The 19836-nt window shown below is 38.3% G+C and overlaps 1 protein-coding gene across 1 annotated transcript in view; it reads right to left on the bottom strand.

The window, feature by feature from the left end:
- LOC149743943 (uncharacterized) overlaps positions 1 to 19836 on the bottom strand; it is a 100053-nt gene that overhangs the window by 62104 nt on the left and 18113 nt on the right. Inside the window, exon 4 of the mRNA XM_089906019.1 lies at positions 5037 to 5300. Within this exon, the coding sequence (XP_089762145.1) occupies positions 5037 to 5300 (264 nt within the window). The remainder of the gene's footprint in view (positions 1 to 5036; positions 5301 to 19836) is intronic.

The following is a 19836-nucleotide window of genomic DNA, read 5'->3' as shown; positions in this document are numbered from 1 at the left end:
CTACTGAGCCCGCGCGCCTAGAGCCTGTGCTCCGCAACAAGAGAAGCCACTGCAATGAGAAGCCTGCGCACCGCAACAAAGAGTAGACCCCTCTCGCTGCAACTAGAGAGAGCCTGAGTGTAGCAACGAAGACCCAATGCAGCCAAAAATAAATTAATTAATTTTTTAAAATGCAGATTAACAGCATGTGGTGACAAAGGATATGGCAAGAGAGAAATTCCAAGTATTGCTGGTGAGGGGGAAATGGTACAGCTATTCTGGGGAGGAATCTGTGAAATAAGGCATATATATGACTTCCACCTCAGCCATTCCACAGCTGCACTGTTACTCAAGGGGACATGTGGAAAGAGTGTATTAATGCCTTATGGTGGACATAAAGTGTTGAAAATAGCCTAAGTATGTATCACCAGGGTAATGGATAAGCAAAACATGGTATTAACATATGGTGGAATATTAGACAGTGGCCAGAAGCAATAATTTCTATGGAGCAACACAAATTTTAAAACAATAATTTTGTGTAGAAAAAATAAAAGAACAGGATGTGATTTTTAGTCGATACTACTTTTGCAAAAATCAGAAAATACAAAACAATTCGATATTTCAAATATATACACGTTTAAAATAACTATGAAAGGTGAGTTGGGAAATTACATATTAAATGGCCCAAATGGTGCTATATAGGGGAAAATAAAGGAAATAAATCTGGCAGAGGAACGTCGGGGCCAAAACCAATCTTAAAAGTATTAGAAAATAGAGTGACCGTACACACTGATGATAGAGTAACATGAACTGAGGCATATGGTCCCTTTTGAGTAAATGCCTTAAATACAAACTAAAAAAATAATGTCATAAGATTTGCAAGCACTATAAAAATATTTGGCATTATTGCAGTAGATAGTAGAAATATATAACCTTTCAACTTAAATAAAAACAAGACTGATGAAATATCAGCTTTGTTCCCATGTCATCCATGCTAAGGAAGAAATAATAAATCAGCTTTTAAGATAGAATTTTTTACAATGAGAGATAAAAAAACAAACAAAAAGAAACCCTAACTGTTTATCCCATGAAGGGAGAAGAAAACAATTTGAAAAGTCACAGTAGAACTCTCTGAGGATAATATTTAACATCAATTTTTTTAAAACAGAATTTTAAGAAGCTGGTTTTGAATTGTTTATAGAGTTTCTAATTAGCATGCTGAGGAAATACAGGGTCCATCTTAATCCAGAAGCAAGTAAAAAGTTCTGACTCTTAAAATTCTAGGCTCTAGAGTAGGTGCGTGCTGGTGTGCTGGTGTGTATGTGTGTGTGTGTGTGCACATTTGCTGTGTGTTTTCAATAAACTCAAGAGTACATAAGGTGTATGTTATTACATGGTAACAATTCTTGAGCAAGTCTAACTGAAGGTCAGTAGCAAACAAGTAGATGCCGCTTGGGTGGCCCTCCAAACTCTCAGGTAATGCGCAGATCTGGCTTGGCATTCATGTTCTGCTTTTAGACATAATGCATTTTTATGTTCTTGTTAGCATTGAAAGACTAACTTGAATATTTTGCAACTGATGAAATGGACAACAGAGCAGTAACCTAGAGTTTACAAGTATTTGGGGCAGTAAAACTTTAGTTCTAGATTTAACTTGGATTTTAGTCCTAATTTAACTTGGACTTTCTACAACGCATTTTTTTTCTATAAACTGGAGGTATATACCACCATAATCCTAAAAAACCTGTGACTTTGGGCTTCAGGGGTCTAAGCCTTCTCTCTAAGTGACTGAAAGGTACAACTGGATATTAGACCTGTCTAAAAATTGTCCTTTTCTGTCCTCATATACAAGGGTTCAGCTTGATTTTTGGATAGCTGTCATTAAAAAAAAAAAACAAAAAACGTGCAAAGAGCTAATGCCCTTTGCTACAAGACAAAACAATTTCTCCTGGACATGCAGTAATAGGAGGCAATGCCATGTGTTGGAAGCATGCACATATTTTATGATAGATATTAATCTGGAGGCTAACAGCTAGGTGCTCTGGTTGAAGTAGTTTATTTCAAACATACATATAATGTTAACCCACTTTGTAACAAAGCCTTCAACATTTCATATGCAAATTCGTTTTTCTTTCTAGTTTAAGCCCAAGGAAATCCCTGTAAGTCTTGTCTCCAAAGAGAAAATATAAAGAATTCATAAGATTAAAGAGTTCTTATCAATTGTATAAAACACTAGAAATGTACTAACTAGACAAAAATGTAGACGTCTAAGAGACAGAAAAGTAGAGGACTGCACTGAGATTGCAATCCTGAGAAAAATACATTATTTCTAAATGAAAAAGTAAAAGGAGATAGTATAAATTAAAGCCAGAAGAAAAATTTTAAACCTACAAAAATACGAGTCAATACAAAGTTAAAAACCCATGAATTTTACTATATACCCAAAAGATTCACAAAAGATCTCATGAATATCACAAATTAAAATAAAACAAAAGCCAGAAATATTGTTTTCCCCAAATTGTACTACTACCTGCTTATTGCTTCAGTGGTAAGAAGAAAAATTATCTTCAAATAGTTAAATTGTATACCTACTTATATTTTAACTCTTAGGTGGATCTTGTTATATAATATATATTATCTCTAAAGAAAACTTGTTGATTGTTTATTTTGGCATCTCTTAGGAAATTCCTATTTAATTAGATAAATCTCCTTAGAGAACTCTTAAATAAAAATAGATGCAAATATAGTATGTTTCATATCATTCATTTTAGACCTCTAAGAGTTGGAAAAGCTCAACCTGGAGAAGAAACTAGTTTTATTGAGGGAAGAAACTACTTTCCAGTTTAGAAGAGGAGGGATTATCCCATTTGTGTAGAGGAAGCAATCGGGAAGATACAAAAAGAATGATCCTTGCCTAGTGCTAAGGCCAGAACTACTGTGAATATTGTACCAGATCTTGTAAAAACAGCCACTGTGCTGGCACTCACAGGCCTGGGTCATGGTGTGTTCAACAATAAAACTTTGTTCCAAAGGACGGAACTCCTTTGGGCCAAAAAGCTTTCACCTGCATTATTCCATTAACCTCACTGTTTTGTTATGGGAAATGTGTTTATTTTTTGAAATGACATTGAAATATATCCTTAAAAGAACACTTTAGGTCTCAACAAGATTCTCTTCTCTTTCAGCCAACACATTACCTTTTAGAAATCAACAGTCTACTTCTTTCTTTAAATCATCACATTTCAAAGCTGTAGCAGCTAATAAATGTTAATATAATTTTTCCAAAACTGCAATCTCCCTAAATTTCTATGCTGTCTTCTTTATGCTGTCTTTTCAAGGTAAAGGTATCTTTCCAGTTTTCTTAGCATTATCAGGATTATGGATTTTGTTCATTGTTAAAGTTCGTTATTTATGGACATAAGTTAATGTAAATGCAAAAATATCTTGTATTATTCACAAGCTGGCTGACTTAAATCACTCGCTCTTAAAACAACTTTACTGCTCTCCAATCTGTTCAAATGCACGGAAATATAAATTCAGGATGATGTGGCTTTTCTGCAATGCTTTCTTTTCAGGCTGCAGTCTACATGACAGCGTTATATTTTATCCTTGCTGCTGTTGTTGGTCAATCTATAAAATCTCTCTTGAAGACCCCCAAAACAGCTTGTAATTTACTTTTACTTTTGGTGACTCACTGTTTTCAAATTGCCATGTCTGACCATATCCCCCTTCCAGGGGAATTTATGCAGACTCTTGTTTTTTTCTTCTACATACTGATTTACTCTAACCTGAGCAATTTACCACTTCTACATCCATATAGTAGCTCAAATAAAATCAGTTCCTGTGTTAATCCCACAGTAAACCTCGGTAATTCTCACATCACAGGAGTTGTAAACGTTTGTTAACAGAAAAAGAATGTTTTTCCCAAAATAGCTACATAACTCTTAAGACTACTCAAATTCCTAAATAATCCTTTTTACAAGACCCCCGCCAACTTTATTTTGATACATTAAACATGTGAAGCCTATTTTAAAAGGTATTTAACAGTGACTTCATCAAAACAGCTTCCTAGTTGTTCTCATAATGTCTTTTTTCTAAAGTTTTCAAACTGCTTTTAAGCCAACTTGAATAGTGATGAATGTGAGCCGCTATCAAAACGCTTCAGAAGCATTCTGCCAGACAAGATGGGCAAAAATGTTCTAGATCTGCTCAATCTGACATTAGAGGTCATGCAACTTGAAAAAATGAAATAACTATTTCCAACACTCATTGAGCCCTTCATTTTAAAAATAGCTTCAGGGCTATTTCCACACTCTACATTTAATAATACAATTTTTTAAAAAGGATGTTAGGCTCGGTGAAATCAGAAACTGATCTGCCACTTAAAGCTGGTGAGTCTATTCTTAATGGGCCTCTGGTAGATTTGGGACACTGACGATAGCAGTTTCATTTAAGAACTTCACTAGTAAAAAGAATGACATCCGAAAAGGACTGCTGGGGAAGACAGGGAAGAGAAGACCGGAGTCTCCTGAGAAGAAAAAGAGAAACGATTTAAATAAAGTCGCTAAGGAGGAAGGAGGTGGTGAGACGCGTAGACAGAAGAGCGAGAAAGAAGATTTAACGAAGAAGTGAAATGGAGCGCAGAGGAAGGCAGAAGCTAATGAGGAAACAAATGGGAAAAGGTAGTGTTTTCAAACAGGCATGCACCAGGAAGGGACGAGTTACGGCCTGGAGTAGCCCCAGTGCTTTCAGGTGAAAGAGATGCTCGCAGAGAACAGGGACAAGCAGTTTACTTCCAGGCTTTGGAGCAAACTAAAATTCCCTGCCCCGAGCCTCTCCCAGCCTCGGCCGAGCGCGGAGGCGGCGGCTGGGGAAGGGACCTAGCCAGGAGCCAGGCCCGGCGTCCCGCTCCTCTGGGCTCCGCGGCCGAGGGAAAGAGGCGAGGATTAAGCGGGGAGAGGTCCCGGCCGCAGCTCGGCGGCACCCCGAAAACGGTCCGGGGCCTCGGCGGTGCCCGCGAGCCATTCCCCCTGCGGCGGGGCGCCCAGCGGCCTTACCTGGGGCGAGGGAGGGAGGCGAGGTCTAGGGCGTCCGCTCGCGCCCGCCGCAGAACCTCTCTGCTGCACTCAGCCCAGGCTTCCACAGGAGGCGCCGCTTCCCCCTCGGGGGCTTGGCCACCGCCTCCGCCGCCTCCGGGGCTGTTTACACCGTTGGGCCCCGCACGCCGCCTTCTCTCCACCCTAGCGCCGTTGCCGATTCGGCCGCCGCCACCTCCTCCGCCGCAGCCTCGTCTCTCTGGAGCATCTTCCAGCCACCGAACCCTGAGAAACAGAGACTCCAGCCGCGCCGGCAGGAAACTCCCCCGCAACTGCTAGGGGGACGAAGCGGTCAGAACACCGGCCGCTTTTCCGCCATTGAGCAGCAGCCTCTCCGCTCCTTCTGCCTATGCAGACTCTTAACCCATAATTGCTTTACTCTTTACCTCTGTTTCTGGGTTCTTAAATTATCTGTTACATCAGTGTTCTTCATTACTCAAATTATTTTTTCTTAGGAACTTTTCCTGGAAGTAAGTTCATGCTACTTTTGACAAGCAAACATTTGACTTCCGAAAGAATTCTTACGGAAATGGGTTTATATCCCAAATGCACCACCAAAAATCTTTGTGACCTTGCATAAACGTCCCTTACCATTTCAGGTGCTATCTTTGCTTGACTCCAAAGTGAACTGATTAAAACTATGAGCATCTAGCTGTTATGTACTTTTGTCTCAGTTTGGTCAATGAAACTCTCAAAAATCCATCAGATTTTCATTATTTTTATCATTAGCCTGTTTGTGGAAAATAAGTTACCATTTATGGAGCCAGTGTTCTCCTTTATTCCGGCATCCAATCATTGTAAATATTTCTCATGGACACATTCTTAGAAGGCCTATGAATAACCTGGCCTCTTACTGATTCTCCCTTTTGGAGTCTTACTAGCCAGACTTCCCCAATAACTTTCAGAGAGAGTTTTCCCCCTTTCTGGGTCTTCTTTTTGACTTCTATACGCCATAGAACTTTCAAAAGTCATCACACCAATACTAATATTACCACATACCCCCCAAAAAGCTCCAAGCTGTTTATGCCTATTCGTTAAGTTAATACTTTATCAAAACTTGTCCAATTGAGTAGTTTTAGCACAGATATTTTACACATTTTAGCACAGACATGCTCTGTTTAAGGCTGACAGATCCATTAGGAATTAACTTTCTGGTACATTTTCCCTCTGACATTTTCCTCACAACTGCGTTTCCTCATAACTGAGCCATCAGTTATCTCTTGCCTATAGAAAGGCAGATAAGAGAAAAGAAAGCTAAGTGAGAAAAGATATGTAAATAGACTAGCACAATATTGGACACATAATAAGTATTCAATAAATGATAGCAAGTATTCTTACCCTTATCCTCACATTAGTTTATATGTATTAAAAACTGATTGCTGGACTCAACTCTTTACTTCCATTTCTCATTAGATCCTCACAGAAACCTTGGAGGAAGCGAGGTTTTATCCCCATTTTACAGGTTGGGAGACTGCAGCCTAGAGGGCTTAAGTACCTTAACTGAAGTCATATAGTCAAGAAATAAGCCTATATTTGTCACAATCACTTGCCCATGCTTTGACGTGACACCACCACCCATCATTTACCCAGCTTCACCAAGGTACTACGAAATTTTTTACTCTTATTCTCCTCTCTTTGCTTCATACTGCCATTGCCACCAACCCAGTCAAATTCACTTTTAATTTTCCAATGTTAGTGAAGGGAGTAGAAGGTGGAAATTGAGGTTAAAGGAGGAAACTTTAATGTTATTCAAGGATGACTTCATCTTAACTTCCAGCCTTCGTCTACCCATTCTCTGCTCCAGTCACACGCAGAGTATTTGCTATCTCTTCCATAAGTCTTGACTTTTCTTGTCTTTATGCCACTTTTCTTTTCTCCATTTGCAATGAATCTCCCTTTCCCTTGGTTCTTCACCATTTCTTACTCCATACTCTCCATTAAAATTCAAATCTACCTTTAAAGCCCAACTCATATACCAGTTCTGTCCTGCAGTCTCCTGGATCTGCCAAGTCAGAACTAACCACTCGCTCCTCCGTGCTCCTGCAATGGCAAAGATGTTAGAAGGGCGAGTGACTTTACAGCTCGCTCACCACCTGCGGGAAATATGTCCTATCTGCCCTTCCACATCCTTTCTCCACCCAATTCTATATGGATGGCTTGCATGGCCTATCTTAGTAAGTGTCCTTGCTCTGGCTTCTGTTTGGCTCACCAATGAAGAGTACCAATAGAAGATTGTAGGGAATGAAGGAGGGGAGTGAAGTTAGGGTATTAATTCTTGCCAAATTGCTGGGAGTTGGCTGCATCCCCCAACTAACGTATAGTGCTTCTCTGTGGGGCATCACAGCATCTTTGGAGAGGACTCTCTCTCCAGCAAGGCTTCCTTTCTCTTTCATCTCCTATAAAGTAGCCACACTTTTACTGAACCCAGGGGCACTACACTATCTCTTGATTCTCTACATTGGGCTCAATTTATCCTTATTGATGTACCCCTGATTTCCTGCTGAGACCCTGTCTGATGAACTTCGTAATATGCTCTTCTAAGCTGTTAATTTTACAAACCACATTATTACACTTATTAGAAGAATGTCTTCAGGATGTGTCAGTAAGCTCTGATTGATGATAATGGTAAACAGCTAGAATTTATGGAACATAAAGTATGCTTTGGTTACTCTCTTGAGTACACCGTGTGCATTATTCTAATTAATTAAAATCACTATTAGCTAAGCAAGGCACACAGATGCTAAGAGGTTCCCAGAAGTAACTTGCTCATGGTCACTCCAGTGTCTCAGTAGTGTTTAGGACTCAGATCTGTCCAAAGCCTAAACCTTAAGCTCTAGGTCTAAGCAGTGGGTCTCAAACTTGAGTATGCATCAGCATCACCAAGAGAGCTTGCTGAAACAGGTAGTGGGCCCCACCCCCAGAGTGTCCCAGTCTGTAGGTCTGGAGCAGGGCCCAAGACTTTCACTTCTAAAAATTCCTACGTGCAGCTGATGTGCTGGTCTGGGTACCAGACTTTGAGAACCACTAGTCCAGGCATTTTAGGTCCAGAATTTCAGGTGTTAGAATAATTTTCTGGTGATAAACTGTCGAAAAAAAAAAAAAAGCACTGCATTTTCCTGTTTGTAAGGAGGTAATACATTCAATCTTAAAGAGTCAATAATGGGGCTAAGTATTTAAGAAAGAAGAGTTATTCTCCAGGAAGATGGGAGGAGATGGACATTCTAAGGACAGGAATGCCCTTTCAGGAAACTTGCAAAGGGAACAGAAAAATAACATAGTAAGATTCTGCTATCCAGTGTTCACAGAACATGAGTGGGATACTCTTGACTGTAGAATGGGAAGCCAACTTTTGCTCACCATATACATACCTTATTCAGTACAAATGTTTATTAAGAATCTCCAAAAGCTAGACACTAGGCATCAGGGCTACACTGATAGAGCAGATAAAGTGCCTGGCCTCAGGGAGCTTGTGCTTCAGATGACGTACATCAGCTAGATAGACTGAATGACGGATACTATATTGGGTTCACACTTCGTCTCAAGAAAAAAATATATCCATAGACGTGATCCAGGAGTCAAATGGCAAAAGACCTAGCCTCAAAGCGAGTGTTAATTTCATTAAATGGTAGGTAAAAATTATTTTATATGCCGAGATAGGCTCTGCTTAAAAGACACACTATTCCTCCAAACGTATTATACAAGCCAGCTTACGAACCTGTGACTTTTTCTAGGAGAAGTGTTGCCTTCTTTCCCAAGAAGGGAGCGGTAGGGGTCGGGGTGGAAATAGTTTCATCATCAGAGGCACAGTCTCACTACTACTGCTCAGCTCCAATTCGCAACCTTCTGAATGGTTTCCAGACTAAGTCATTTAGCAAAGTGATGAAGAAAAAATGGCCCATTAATCTTATGATGCGTGTTATAACTTAACTCTGGGTTTAGCATAGGAAAAATATTATTTGCATTGATTAGAAATATGCTTTATGGCTGCATATATTATTCACTCTGAACATTCTAAAATTATTAGCTGGGTTGACATGATGAACTGCACAGGAGTACTTCTAGATGACATCTCAATGTCATCTGTTACTCACATCATATAGGTCTAGAAATCAATATGTATTTTACTCAATATGAGATCTTATTCCAAACACCAAAATATGCCTGTTTTTATTCGATGGTTATCATCATGAAACTACCAGCTAAACATCATTTAGAAAATTCAAAGCAAGTAAATTACTGTATTAACTGTCCAACTATGACTACGACTTTCCTCCACTTATAGCTGAACCTAATATAATGATCTGGTCAGTCTGACTAGGAGGATTTATTCATTAATTTACTCAAATGTTCTGAGGTATATTTTGAAGGACTTAAATTATGGTCTGGTTTGTAGGATCCAACAGTAAGCGTGCAGGTTTATCTCCTACAAGCTCTGTGACCTTGCCCAAGTGACTTAGCATCTCTGAGCCTCACTTTCCTAACCTGTAAAATGAAAACAATAATAGAACCCAAGTTGTAAAGCTGAAGGAAAAAAAGTAATATGGTAATGTATTTTGGCACAAAAGAGCAGTTACGCTGATGGTCATTATTTGTGAATACTGTTGCTAAGATTATTGAAAACCTGTTTTGTGTTAGGTGCTGTTCAAGGACTAGAATTTTAAGACTGTTCTTCACCTTTATCCCAGTTTTACCTGCAAAGTTCTGCCATGCACTGGAAAAACATACTGGTATTTCTAGGGAAGGGGACCACTCAGGTGACATTTTTGTTTCACCAGGTATATAAAGTATACAAAGGTTATAGTGTATCTTTTAAGTCCTTTGGACATCTAGTTACCTTTCACTAGAATGATTCTAGTAGATCCTGATAGATACCTGAGACAAGGTCAGGTCAGTGATGTTGGTACATTTTCTGGCTTAAGAGCATAGGGCAGAAACACAGGAAGAGAGGTCTTCCTTTTCCACTCCTGTTACTAAGAACCCTCTCGAATAATGACAATCTGAAACAGATCACTACATTGTTGCATGTTGTAGAATCAAAGCAGTGTACAACGCAAAGAGCACTGGCCTCCATTATACTTGCATTTCACTCGAGATTCACTTTTCTAGACCGTGGAGAAAGCAGACGTTCCAACACTTTCCAGGTACTGGAATATTACAATCTGGCAATCTCCACCACTGCATGTTTGATCACACTATTCCCTGCAAATGGAATGCTGTTCCATCAAGGTCAGATTGACCAGTGCAAATACCTGATCTTATTGTACGGTCAGAACCAAATTAACTTACTGAAATTCTGCCCAGCTCAGGGTCTACCTTCTCTGTGAAACCTCCTGTGAGATCCCAAGTTACAAACAACTCTATCTTCTTCAGAAGACACTGTATACTATATAAATAGTAATTTACATATAAATATATATATGTGTGTGTATTTCTTTGTTACATTAAGTTATAACTCCTGTGGTTTCTCTTCTTAACTAACTGGACCCCCTTATCATCACAGTGGCCATGTACATCATTGTATCCTCCAAAAAATCCAGATAATAATATCATGGATATTATTACTCAATATCATGGATTCAGTATATAGTTGTTTAATAGAAAACAATTAACTAACCACTGCAGAATACTAGTGTCTCTCAAGGTGTGTTCAGTGGATCATAAATCCTATGAGACAGTCCATGAAGGAAAAGATTTCAAATAAATTTGGGATCTGTTGTCCACTGCATCTCCTTATCAGAGACTCATAATTCACAAGACTCGTAAAAAGCTCTGTAGCAAAGAAACTGTTGACTTAGTTTGACCCAGTATTTCTCTTACAAGAGTATCAGTTCTGGAGGTCAAGGACATTTTCCACCTCTAATACAACATCTCTACTGCCTAGTAGAGTGCCTGGCACTTAGTAGACACCTAATAAATATTTGAATAAGTTTCAACATACATTCCCCTTTTAAGCTATAGAAGAAAAACACAGTATATAGTAGATTTTGATTTACTTAAGGAGAATAATAATATGAATAGAAAAATTTACACAAATCATTTTGAAGTATATATATTTGATAATACTTTTTTCCACAAATCTACACAATTGCACATTTAGTGGTGATAGTAAACGAACTACATTTGCTTCTGAAAACTTGCTAAGAAGGATGGCTACTAAAAACTACAACTTGAACCCAAAACAATTGATTTAGTTCATTGGTCCCCACTCCTTAGCAGTTTTAATATAGAAGAAAATAGACGCATATATTTCTTTTCTGCCATAATATGACATCATATAAGGAATGCTATTTTATTAGCTAGAAATAAGATTTGCTTTTGTTATTTTAGTACATTTGATCACATAAGAATAATTCTAGATTTTTTCCCCTCCTGTGACTCTCATAGCATCCCCATCTAAAATAGACTTTGGAGATTTAGATCAAATGTCATATCAATTGTCCTAGACTGCTTACTATGTGCTTTCACTATAGATTTTAATGTCAATAGAGAAAGGAGGAGGAAAAGTCAGAGGGAAATGAAACAGGTGTATGCAACACCCCTCTCTACTACCGACATTTCTCAGAATTCTGGGGGAAGTTGCATCTATAAGTGGAAAGTTTTTCACCATGGAACTCACGGTGGTTGAACTTCTCGTGAAGGATTTTTTTTTCACTACTGAAGAAAAATATGTTTGATTTTACCATAACTGAAAAGTTCTCCTGTTTCTACTTCTGAGGTTTGCCCTCAAGACTACTGTTTACCTAATGGAAGAGACTGCTATGCATGGAGGAAAAAGTGCACCATTTGAAGAAAAAGCTGAAGGAGTGATATTCAGGTAGCTCCTCATTCCACCAATGAAAACATACACATAGATTTTCCACTTTACACCTCATTTTCCACCTTATTTTCATGATTTTGAAATGAATATGTAGGGTCTGATGAGTTTGTCAATAGTCTACAATTATTAGTGTTATTAAAATAGAATACAAATGATAAGCCATATGTAAAAATGCTGTGTGAATAAACTGCTATACTCCAAATAATACAAATGAGTGAATGGCAGTAAATGCTAAGAGGGATTAACAACATAAAGGATATTAAATAAATGATGACCGTATTTCTTTCTTTTTTTTTTTTTTTTTGCGGTACGCGGGCCTCACTGTTGTGGCCTCTCCCGTTGCGGAGCACAGGCTCCGGACGCGCAAGCTCAGTGGCCATGGCTCACGGGCCCAGCCGCTCCACGGCATGTGGGATCTCCCCGGACCGGGGCACGAACCCGCGTCCCCTGCATCGGCAGGCAGAGCACTGAACCACTGCGCCACGAGGGAAGCCCTTCTCTCTCACTCTTACTCAACTCCTAAATAACTAAGAGAATATGCTCACAAATGGTAAGCATGTTTTGGATGTTCGATGTGTGTTTGTGGGAAAGAGCAAAAAAAAAACTGCCTCAATTAGGTCAAATATCATACAAGAGATGAATGAGATTAGAGATGGGATTGGGATTTGTGTTAGTTACTCAATAGCTAACCAATCACAGATATGACAGTGCAGTGCAATATGCAAATATACTTTTAAACAACTTCTCTTAAGTTATCTACTGTCTGTAAAGACAATCACACTCAACTGCTCTGCACTTAACCCCAGAGCTTCTGAGTTAGAATCTGTTAGAAATAGGTACACGTTTCATTGCTTTGGCAACATTTACATGGCTCTGCATCAGGCAATATAACTGCTAAGATCACACTCTGGGAATTCAGGAAAGGCTAGTGTCCAGTTCTGGTCGTTCTACCACCCAACTGTGATCTAGGGTAAATTCCTGATAAAAAAAAAAAAAAAAAAGAAAAACCCTGAAGATGCTGAAACAGTATTTCCTACTTCACAGGGTCATCATGGGGTTAAAAGGTCATTAGGATAAAGTGCCTCTCACCCAGGAAACACTGATAAATGCTACTGATGCTACCATCATCATCATCGTGACCGATCAAGAACATATGGCCACATGGAAATTCAACATTCCCTGGGCCATTCACAACTTTCCTTTAAAGGACTCATATTCTATGTGGGGTCTTAACACCTTCAAATAACAGAAAATACAAGTCTTTACGCCTTTTTTTCTGTAGCTAATTTTGGCATCGTTCACCTCTGTCCACTTAAGTGTTGGTTTAGCATATTCTTGTCACACAAAGAAGCTACTTCCCAAAGAGAGGAACAATGTGTCAAGTGACAAAGACATTGAGTGAAGTCTTTCACATCCTAGATTGTCCACGGTACAGCTCAGCTGGTCTCTGGGTTGGAAGGCCTGGGTCTACTTTGCTCGTCTGTTACAGGGGAAGGGACATGGTCCTTAGCATGTGGTCTGTGAAACAGAGGCAGCTGCGGGTAGAATTATAACACAAGCAGAACTGGCTTCAATTCTTCCTTCTTAGGTCTTTTTCTTCTTGTTCAGCTGTTCAAGGAACTTGCCTGCCCTCTGTCCCTGCCAGGACGATGTTACATCTGCCTGGATAAGTAGGTCACCACTGTATATCAGGAAAGGTCTTATTTGTAATCATCAGGAACCAGATACGGCTAATTTGAGCAGAAAAGGAAACTTTTGGAAGTTTCTGGTTAGGTCTCAGTAACTAGAAGCAGACTAAACAACCGAAAGCCAAGGCTATGCTATTGCAATTATAGGATCAGGCCAAAGTGATGTTATAAGTCCTAGCTGGCCTTGCTACCAAGCAGGAACAGGAAACAGGAGGTTGACCCAGCACTGCTGGCCTTGCTTCTTTACATCATTTATTTGTAATTCAAAATCCAAGAGAGGGGTGCAGTTGGCCAACCTGAGGTCGCCCGACTGTTTTCCATCTGTAAGGGAGACTGAGCATGTGAGTAAACAGTGTATCTGACATGTTCAGCTTGTATAACGAGAGGAAGGCTCTGTTTCTCACCAAGACCCACAAAGTGGAAAATTCCCCAAAGAGAAAGGAATTTCAGATCAGATGCTTGGAAAGTTAAAAACAACAACAACAAACAAATGCAGGTGTGGAATTAAAGACATGGAGTCATTAAGAACCTATATGTGGAGTGATTCAGACCTGAGTTCACATCTGGAGCAAGCTACTCAATCTTGCTGAGCTTCAATTTTCTTTAAAGGAAACAACGTGGAAGATGATATCCACATGTAACTTGTGGTACACATGAAGGAGGGTAGTACAGTATATGATGCCTGGCACATCCTATGCATTTTCTAAAACTACTAGTAGTACTATTATTATTGTTACTTATTATACAATTTATTGTAGAAATTAACAGGGAGAGTATTAATAAATGTTAATACAGTGCTAAGTGTCACATTTATGATCTCAACTAATTATTTGTTGATTCAACAAACATTCCACGTATCAAAAAATAACTTGTTAGTATGTGTATATATATATATATATATATATATATATATATATATATATATATATTTTTTTTTTTTTTTACAGAAGAAAAGAAACCCTGAGGCTTAGGAAGTGTAAACAATGTACCAAAAGTCACTCACTTAAGAGGTAATGGAATATTATTCAGCCTTAAAAAAATGAAGGAGATCCTTTCATTTGTGACCATATAGATGAAACAGGAGTGCATTATGCTGACGAAATAAGCCAGACAGGATAAATACGAATGATATCATTTATATATGGAATCTAAAAAGAAAAAAAGCCACACTCATAGAAACAGAGTAGAAAACTGGTTGCCAGGGGCTGGGGTGTGGGTGGGGAAAAGAGGGGAAGACTGGTAAAAGGGTACAAACTTTCAGCTGCAGGATGAATAAGGTCTGAGGATCTACTGTATAACATAGTTACTACAGTCAATAATACTGTATTGTATAACTAACATTTTCTGAGAGAATACAACTTAAGTGTTCTCACCAAAAAAAGAAAAAAAGGAAAAAGGTGTCATGAGCTGTTAGATGTATTAATTAACGTGATGGGAAGGATCCTTTTACAACAGATATGTATATCAAATCATCATGATATACTCTTTGACTATCTTACAATTTTGTCAATTATACCTCAATAAAACAGAAAAAAAAAGAGGTAATAAAGATGAGACTCCAATCCAGGATTATCCAGCTCAAAAAACTACACTCTTAACCATTACAATATAGTATCCATCCATATGTTGTAACTGTAAAATGCTTAACACAAAGGAAACGTTAAATAAATGGTATTTATTCTAACTCTAATGCTTACTAGATATTAGTTATGTGGTATGCTTTACTTCTAACTACAAGGGTATAAGGTGCAAATTCTTGCTACAGAACAGAAAAGCCCCTGTGGTACCCTGTAGGATAAACACAGTGCCTGTAAATCTCTCATCTCTCAACCCAGAGTCTCCTCAAGTTGGAGGTCTTTACCCCCTTTATAATGTGGGAATAATGCCTTTCCCACATTTGCACTGGGCATGAAAATCCATACTTCCAGGTGTATACTGAACCTCCATTTAGCTCCTCGTCACCTTGGAATCACCAGACCAAAGATCATTTATTCCATTAATATAAATGATCTAGGGATAGAAGTACAGAGTATACAGAGAGTGTTGGAGGAATCCAAACAACAAGTCCTCCACTCTCAAAACAAATTTTAGAGTTCCAAAAGTAAAGAGCAATGTTTGGAAATAAAACTAAAAATGAAACTAACATCTACAATTAGCCAAGTATTTATTATGGGCCAGGCTACTTACTAGGCACTTGATAAACATTACAGCTCATCTTCCTGCAGCCCTTCAAAGCATATAATATTGTTTCTATTTCATAGAGAAGAAAATTGTATCTAAGCAGGTTAGTGATTAGCCCAAGACCACAGGGCTAGGCTGTAAGAAAAGAAGGCCAAGTTTCAGTGGTCAAAATGGTGATGGATGTTATAACTAGAAGATTACGGCTAATCAAATAAAAATATTCAAAACGGTCCTAATGTATTATTAGGATTTCTTTAGAATAACTTGGGTGCCTTAGTGAATACAGTAGTGGTAGGCACTACAGTCTCTTTAATTTGCTAATCATACAAATCTACTTTAATATTCTTGGTGACAAGGAGCTAACTACTGATAAGACAGCTTCTTCAGTTTTGGGGCTACTCCAGGGTGAAATGCCGGAACGTCTTACTGCCTGCAATGTTACCTAGTTCTACCAGGGGGAATAAAGCAGAACAAGTAGCCACTGTTCTTGACAAATGGATACAGTTTCAGTTTTTCAAAATATGAGTGTCAGATTCATTCATTGTATCAGATAGATTGGCTTTGCCCATTTACTAATGGATGGCACACTGCAGACACACGTTGGGTCAAAGGACTCAATGTCACCTCATTGATACTGTCATCAATATAATTTGTATTGGCCTTTTGTCTCACCCTGACTTTAAGGACTATGTGAGGAGATCCAAGTCTCCAGACCATGGACTGATCACCTCTGCTTGACACAGTATTCTCTGCTCATTTCCAGAGGGGACCAAGGATGAGCTCTTGTACTTCTGAGTCTATTCACCCTACCTGGCAACACATACTAGCTGGGCTGATTGGATCAAGCAGGAGCCCCAGAGTTTAAATTTCCAGCTGCATTGGAGGAAACAGAGGCTATGCCCCAATCCCATAACCCCTCACTTCTTACTGCTAGCCTATCCTAGGCTCTTCTTGCTGATAGGAGTACTTCACGCTAAAAATTAATTTTGCTTACCTGATGGCAGTCACACAACCTCAAATGCCATTTTTATAAATAAGGCAACCACCAATGGAGTGTGATTTAGGGTTTTTTCTTCTGTCGACCCTGCCTACCCTATAAAATCTCCCATTACTGCATCATGGAGACTATAATCCCTTTCCGAGGGAACAGATTCTTTCCAACCTTAAGATGAAATAAGAACTTACATTTCCATACTGCCCAAGAGGAAATAAACTGATTACAAAATGCAGGAGAATGACTGATTTTCCACATTTGTTGTGTTCATTAAAGGGTTTTTGAATAGACTTGACAGTATTAAAGAAGTTCAACACACACAAAATAAAAATTAATAAATGAAGAGGAAAAAATTGCATTTACAACAAACAACAAAATAAACACATTGATATATAAAAGGTTGTTATACATCGATGAAAAATGGATGTCATAAAGTCACAAACTAAAAAGTATTAACAGCCAATAAAGATATGAAAATATGTTCAACCTTGCTATTATTAATCAAAGAAATACAAATAAAATAATTCAGGTGTCATATTTTACTGACTAGAATGACAAAGTTTTAAAAAACTTGATAATACTGGTATTGATATTGATAATACTGGTACTGATGAGTGTGTGTAAGAAACCACACTGGATGTTAAATTCTTGGTAGAAATAAAAAGCACGGTAACCTTTCTGGAAGACAATATGTCAGTATGTACCAGAACTGACAACCAGCCATTCAAGTTCTAGAAGTCCATTCTAAGGAAATAAACAAATGCTCAAAGACATATGAACAAGGATGCTTGTCTCATTGTTTAGCAAAGCAAAACAGGAATAATCTAAATGTTGAACAGCAGGGACTGGTTAAATAAATAATAGAATGCTGTTCAACCATTAAAAATGATGCTGCAGATTTTTATTAGGTGATGAGTAATCATACTTATATTACTAAATGAAAATGCTATAGAACTGCTTTGTAGTTTGATATAATAATTAAAGGTATTTTATACTTGCATTGTATTTATATGCACCCCGTCACAAAAGAGTTTCCAAAGATACCCTCAAAAATGTTACAGAGATGATTTATCAGAAATGGGATTTTGAGTTATTTTTCCTTTTTTCTTTAAATCCTTTCAATTTTGGAGTTTCTGCAATGAGCCTGTATTATTTTTACAATTAAAAATATTTAAATTTACAACAAAAGGATCTAAATTCCTCCAGTTTTCCATTTATTTTCCACCCTGGCTCGGGGTATTTGTGTAAAAAAAAAAAAAAAAATCAGCTTATTTTCTCTTTTGTATCAATCTAAATTTACTTTTCATAAGTTAACTATTTTAGTCTGGCAAAAGTTTCACACAGGAAAATTGTTAAGGTCTGAGTATTCTATTACGTTGAAAAGCACTGGAAACTTTGAAATTATTTCTTTCAGAATTTTCATATAATACTGAAAGGCGGGGGGTGGGAGGTAGCAAAATGAAGGGAAATAGATAGTAGTAGTCAACTTCAATTAAGGAAAAGCAACAAGAGGCAGTTTGTACTCTTTTGATACGGCAGAAGCCCCATGTGTCAACTCATGCTAAAAAATGTATATATACACACACATATATGTTTGTGTGTATTATATGTATATGTGACACACACACATAATTAATCCACAGTCTTAGGCTAATCACTCATTGTGGCAGAAACAACGAGCTGTTGACTACACTTTAATTAGCTCCTCCAGCCTGTAGAGGCATCACTAGGACCAAGATAGGAACAACATTCTCCATCTCCGCTTGCATCTGGGTATGGTTCTGTCCCAAAGAATGTGACCAGAGGTGACCTGAAGAGTTTATGTCTGAAGGATAACGAGTTGATAATTGTAGCTTGCAGCTTCCTCTCTCCTTTCCTTTTTAGGACAAACGTAGAGCCACTTGATGAAGGTGGTGGGTCCCTGAATAACTGAGCAGAAAACTGACCCTCAGACCACCAAAGTCCATACTACACTCCTGAGTGAGTGAGAAATGAACTGTCCATGTGTTGCTCCACTGAGGTTTAAGGTTTATCATTTAGTGTTTAACTAACGCATTTTTTCTTTACACCTCAGTTGCCTTCTCTGTAAAATAAAGTCTTTGAAAAGGATCCACTTTAAGTTTTTTCCATTGCTTATGTTTTTATCTTAGTTTTTAATTCTCAGAAACATTGCGCGCATTTTACCTTTTAAGTTAGTAAGTCTACTTTTTTTCCCACAAAGACGGGTTCTTCAAGTTATGGAGAAGTCATAGCAGACTGTTGCTTCAGTTTAAGATACGCATTCACATATGAGATGAGAAGGGTGAGGACCCAGAGAAACGCCTTTGACAGAGGGGAGTGAGAGCATACTGAAGAACGTTTAGTAATAAAGAATTCAGATGGGAGAAACGGATGCGTTACATCTAACAGATTTGCTCAAAGGAATTCTGGAAAGGCAAATATGTGAAAATGTATAGCAAAGACATGAAATGCCTTTTGGTCCCTAAATGGATTTCATTTCAAAGACGTGCATACTGCAAATACATGTACCATAACACTTCTCTGTCCACTTCTAGAATTTTCTAAAGCCTGACAGAACATCTGCAGAGAGAGGATGTCATTCCAAGATAATCGACTGCAAGTTACTAAATTAAGATAAAAATGTCCTTAACCTTGAACAGTTTTTAAAGAGATTTTAGAAGAAAGGAGCCCTCCAGGGGGTTGTATAACTATATAATTGTACCCTTTCTAAAAGGCTATTTACAGATACATAATGTTTCCCCTCCATTCTTTAAAGTAAAATATAGGATAAAAAACAATAGTTTGGGGATAATATTTGTTTGGGACAGCAGGCACTGCTAATCAGTACCACTCTCTCCTTATTCCTTACTATCAGAGCCCTGGTTTAGGAGACCCCATTATCCTTAAGGCTAAGGTGGCCAGTTTAAAATCCGAGCTGATGAGATCTAAGTGCAAGTCTGCTGACCATCTGTGGTAAAAAATTTGCTCTCTGAGTTAGACACTGCCTTTTTTTTCTTACTTAATTTCTTTTTTTTTTTTTTCCTTTTCTTTCTTCCTGCCCAAATTGTTGGAACACTACTG

Source organism: Delphinapterus leucas, unplaced genomic scaffold, assembly GCF_059928025.1.
Source record: "Delphinapterus leucas isolate spDelLeu-1000000601 "Yukka" unplaced genomic scaffold, BTC_Dleu_Yukka2 spDelLeu_asBTCV2_sq49, whole genome shotgun sequence".
NCBI classification, from domain to species: Eukaryota; Metazoa; Chordata; class Mammalia; order Artiodactyla; family Monodontidae; genus Delphinapterus; species Delphinapterus leucas.
Note: the sequence above shows the minus strand (reverse complement) of the source record. Positions and strands in the feature narration are given on the sequence as shown.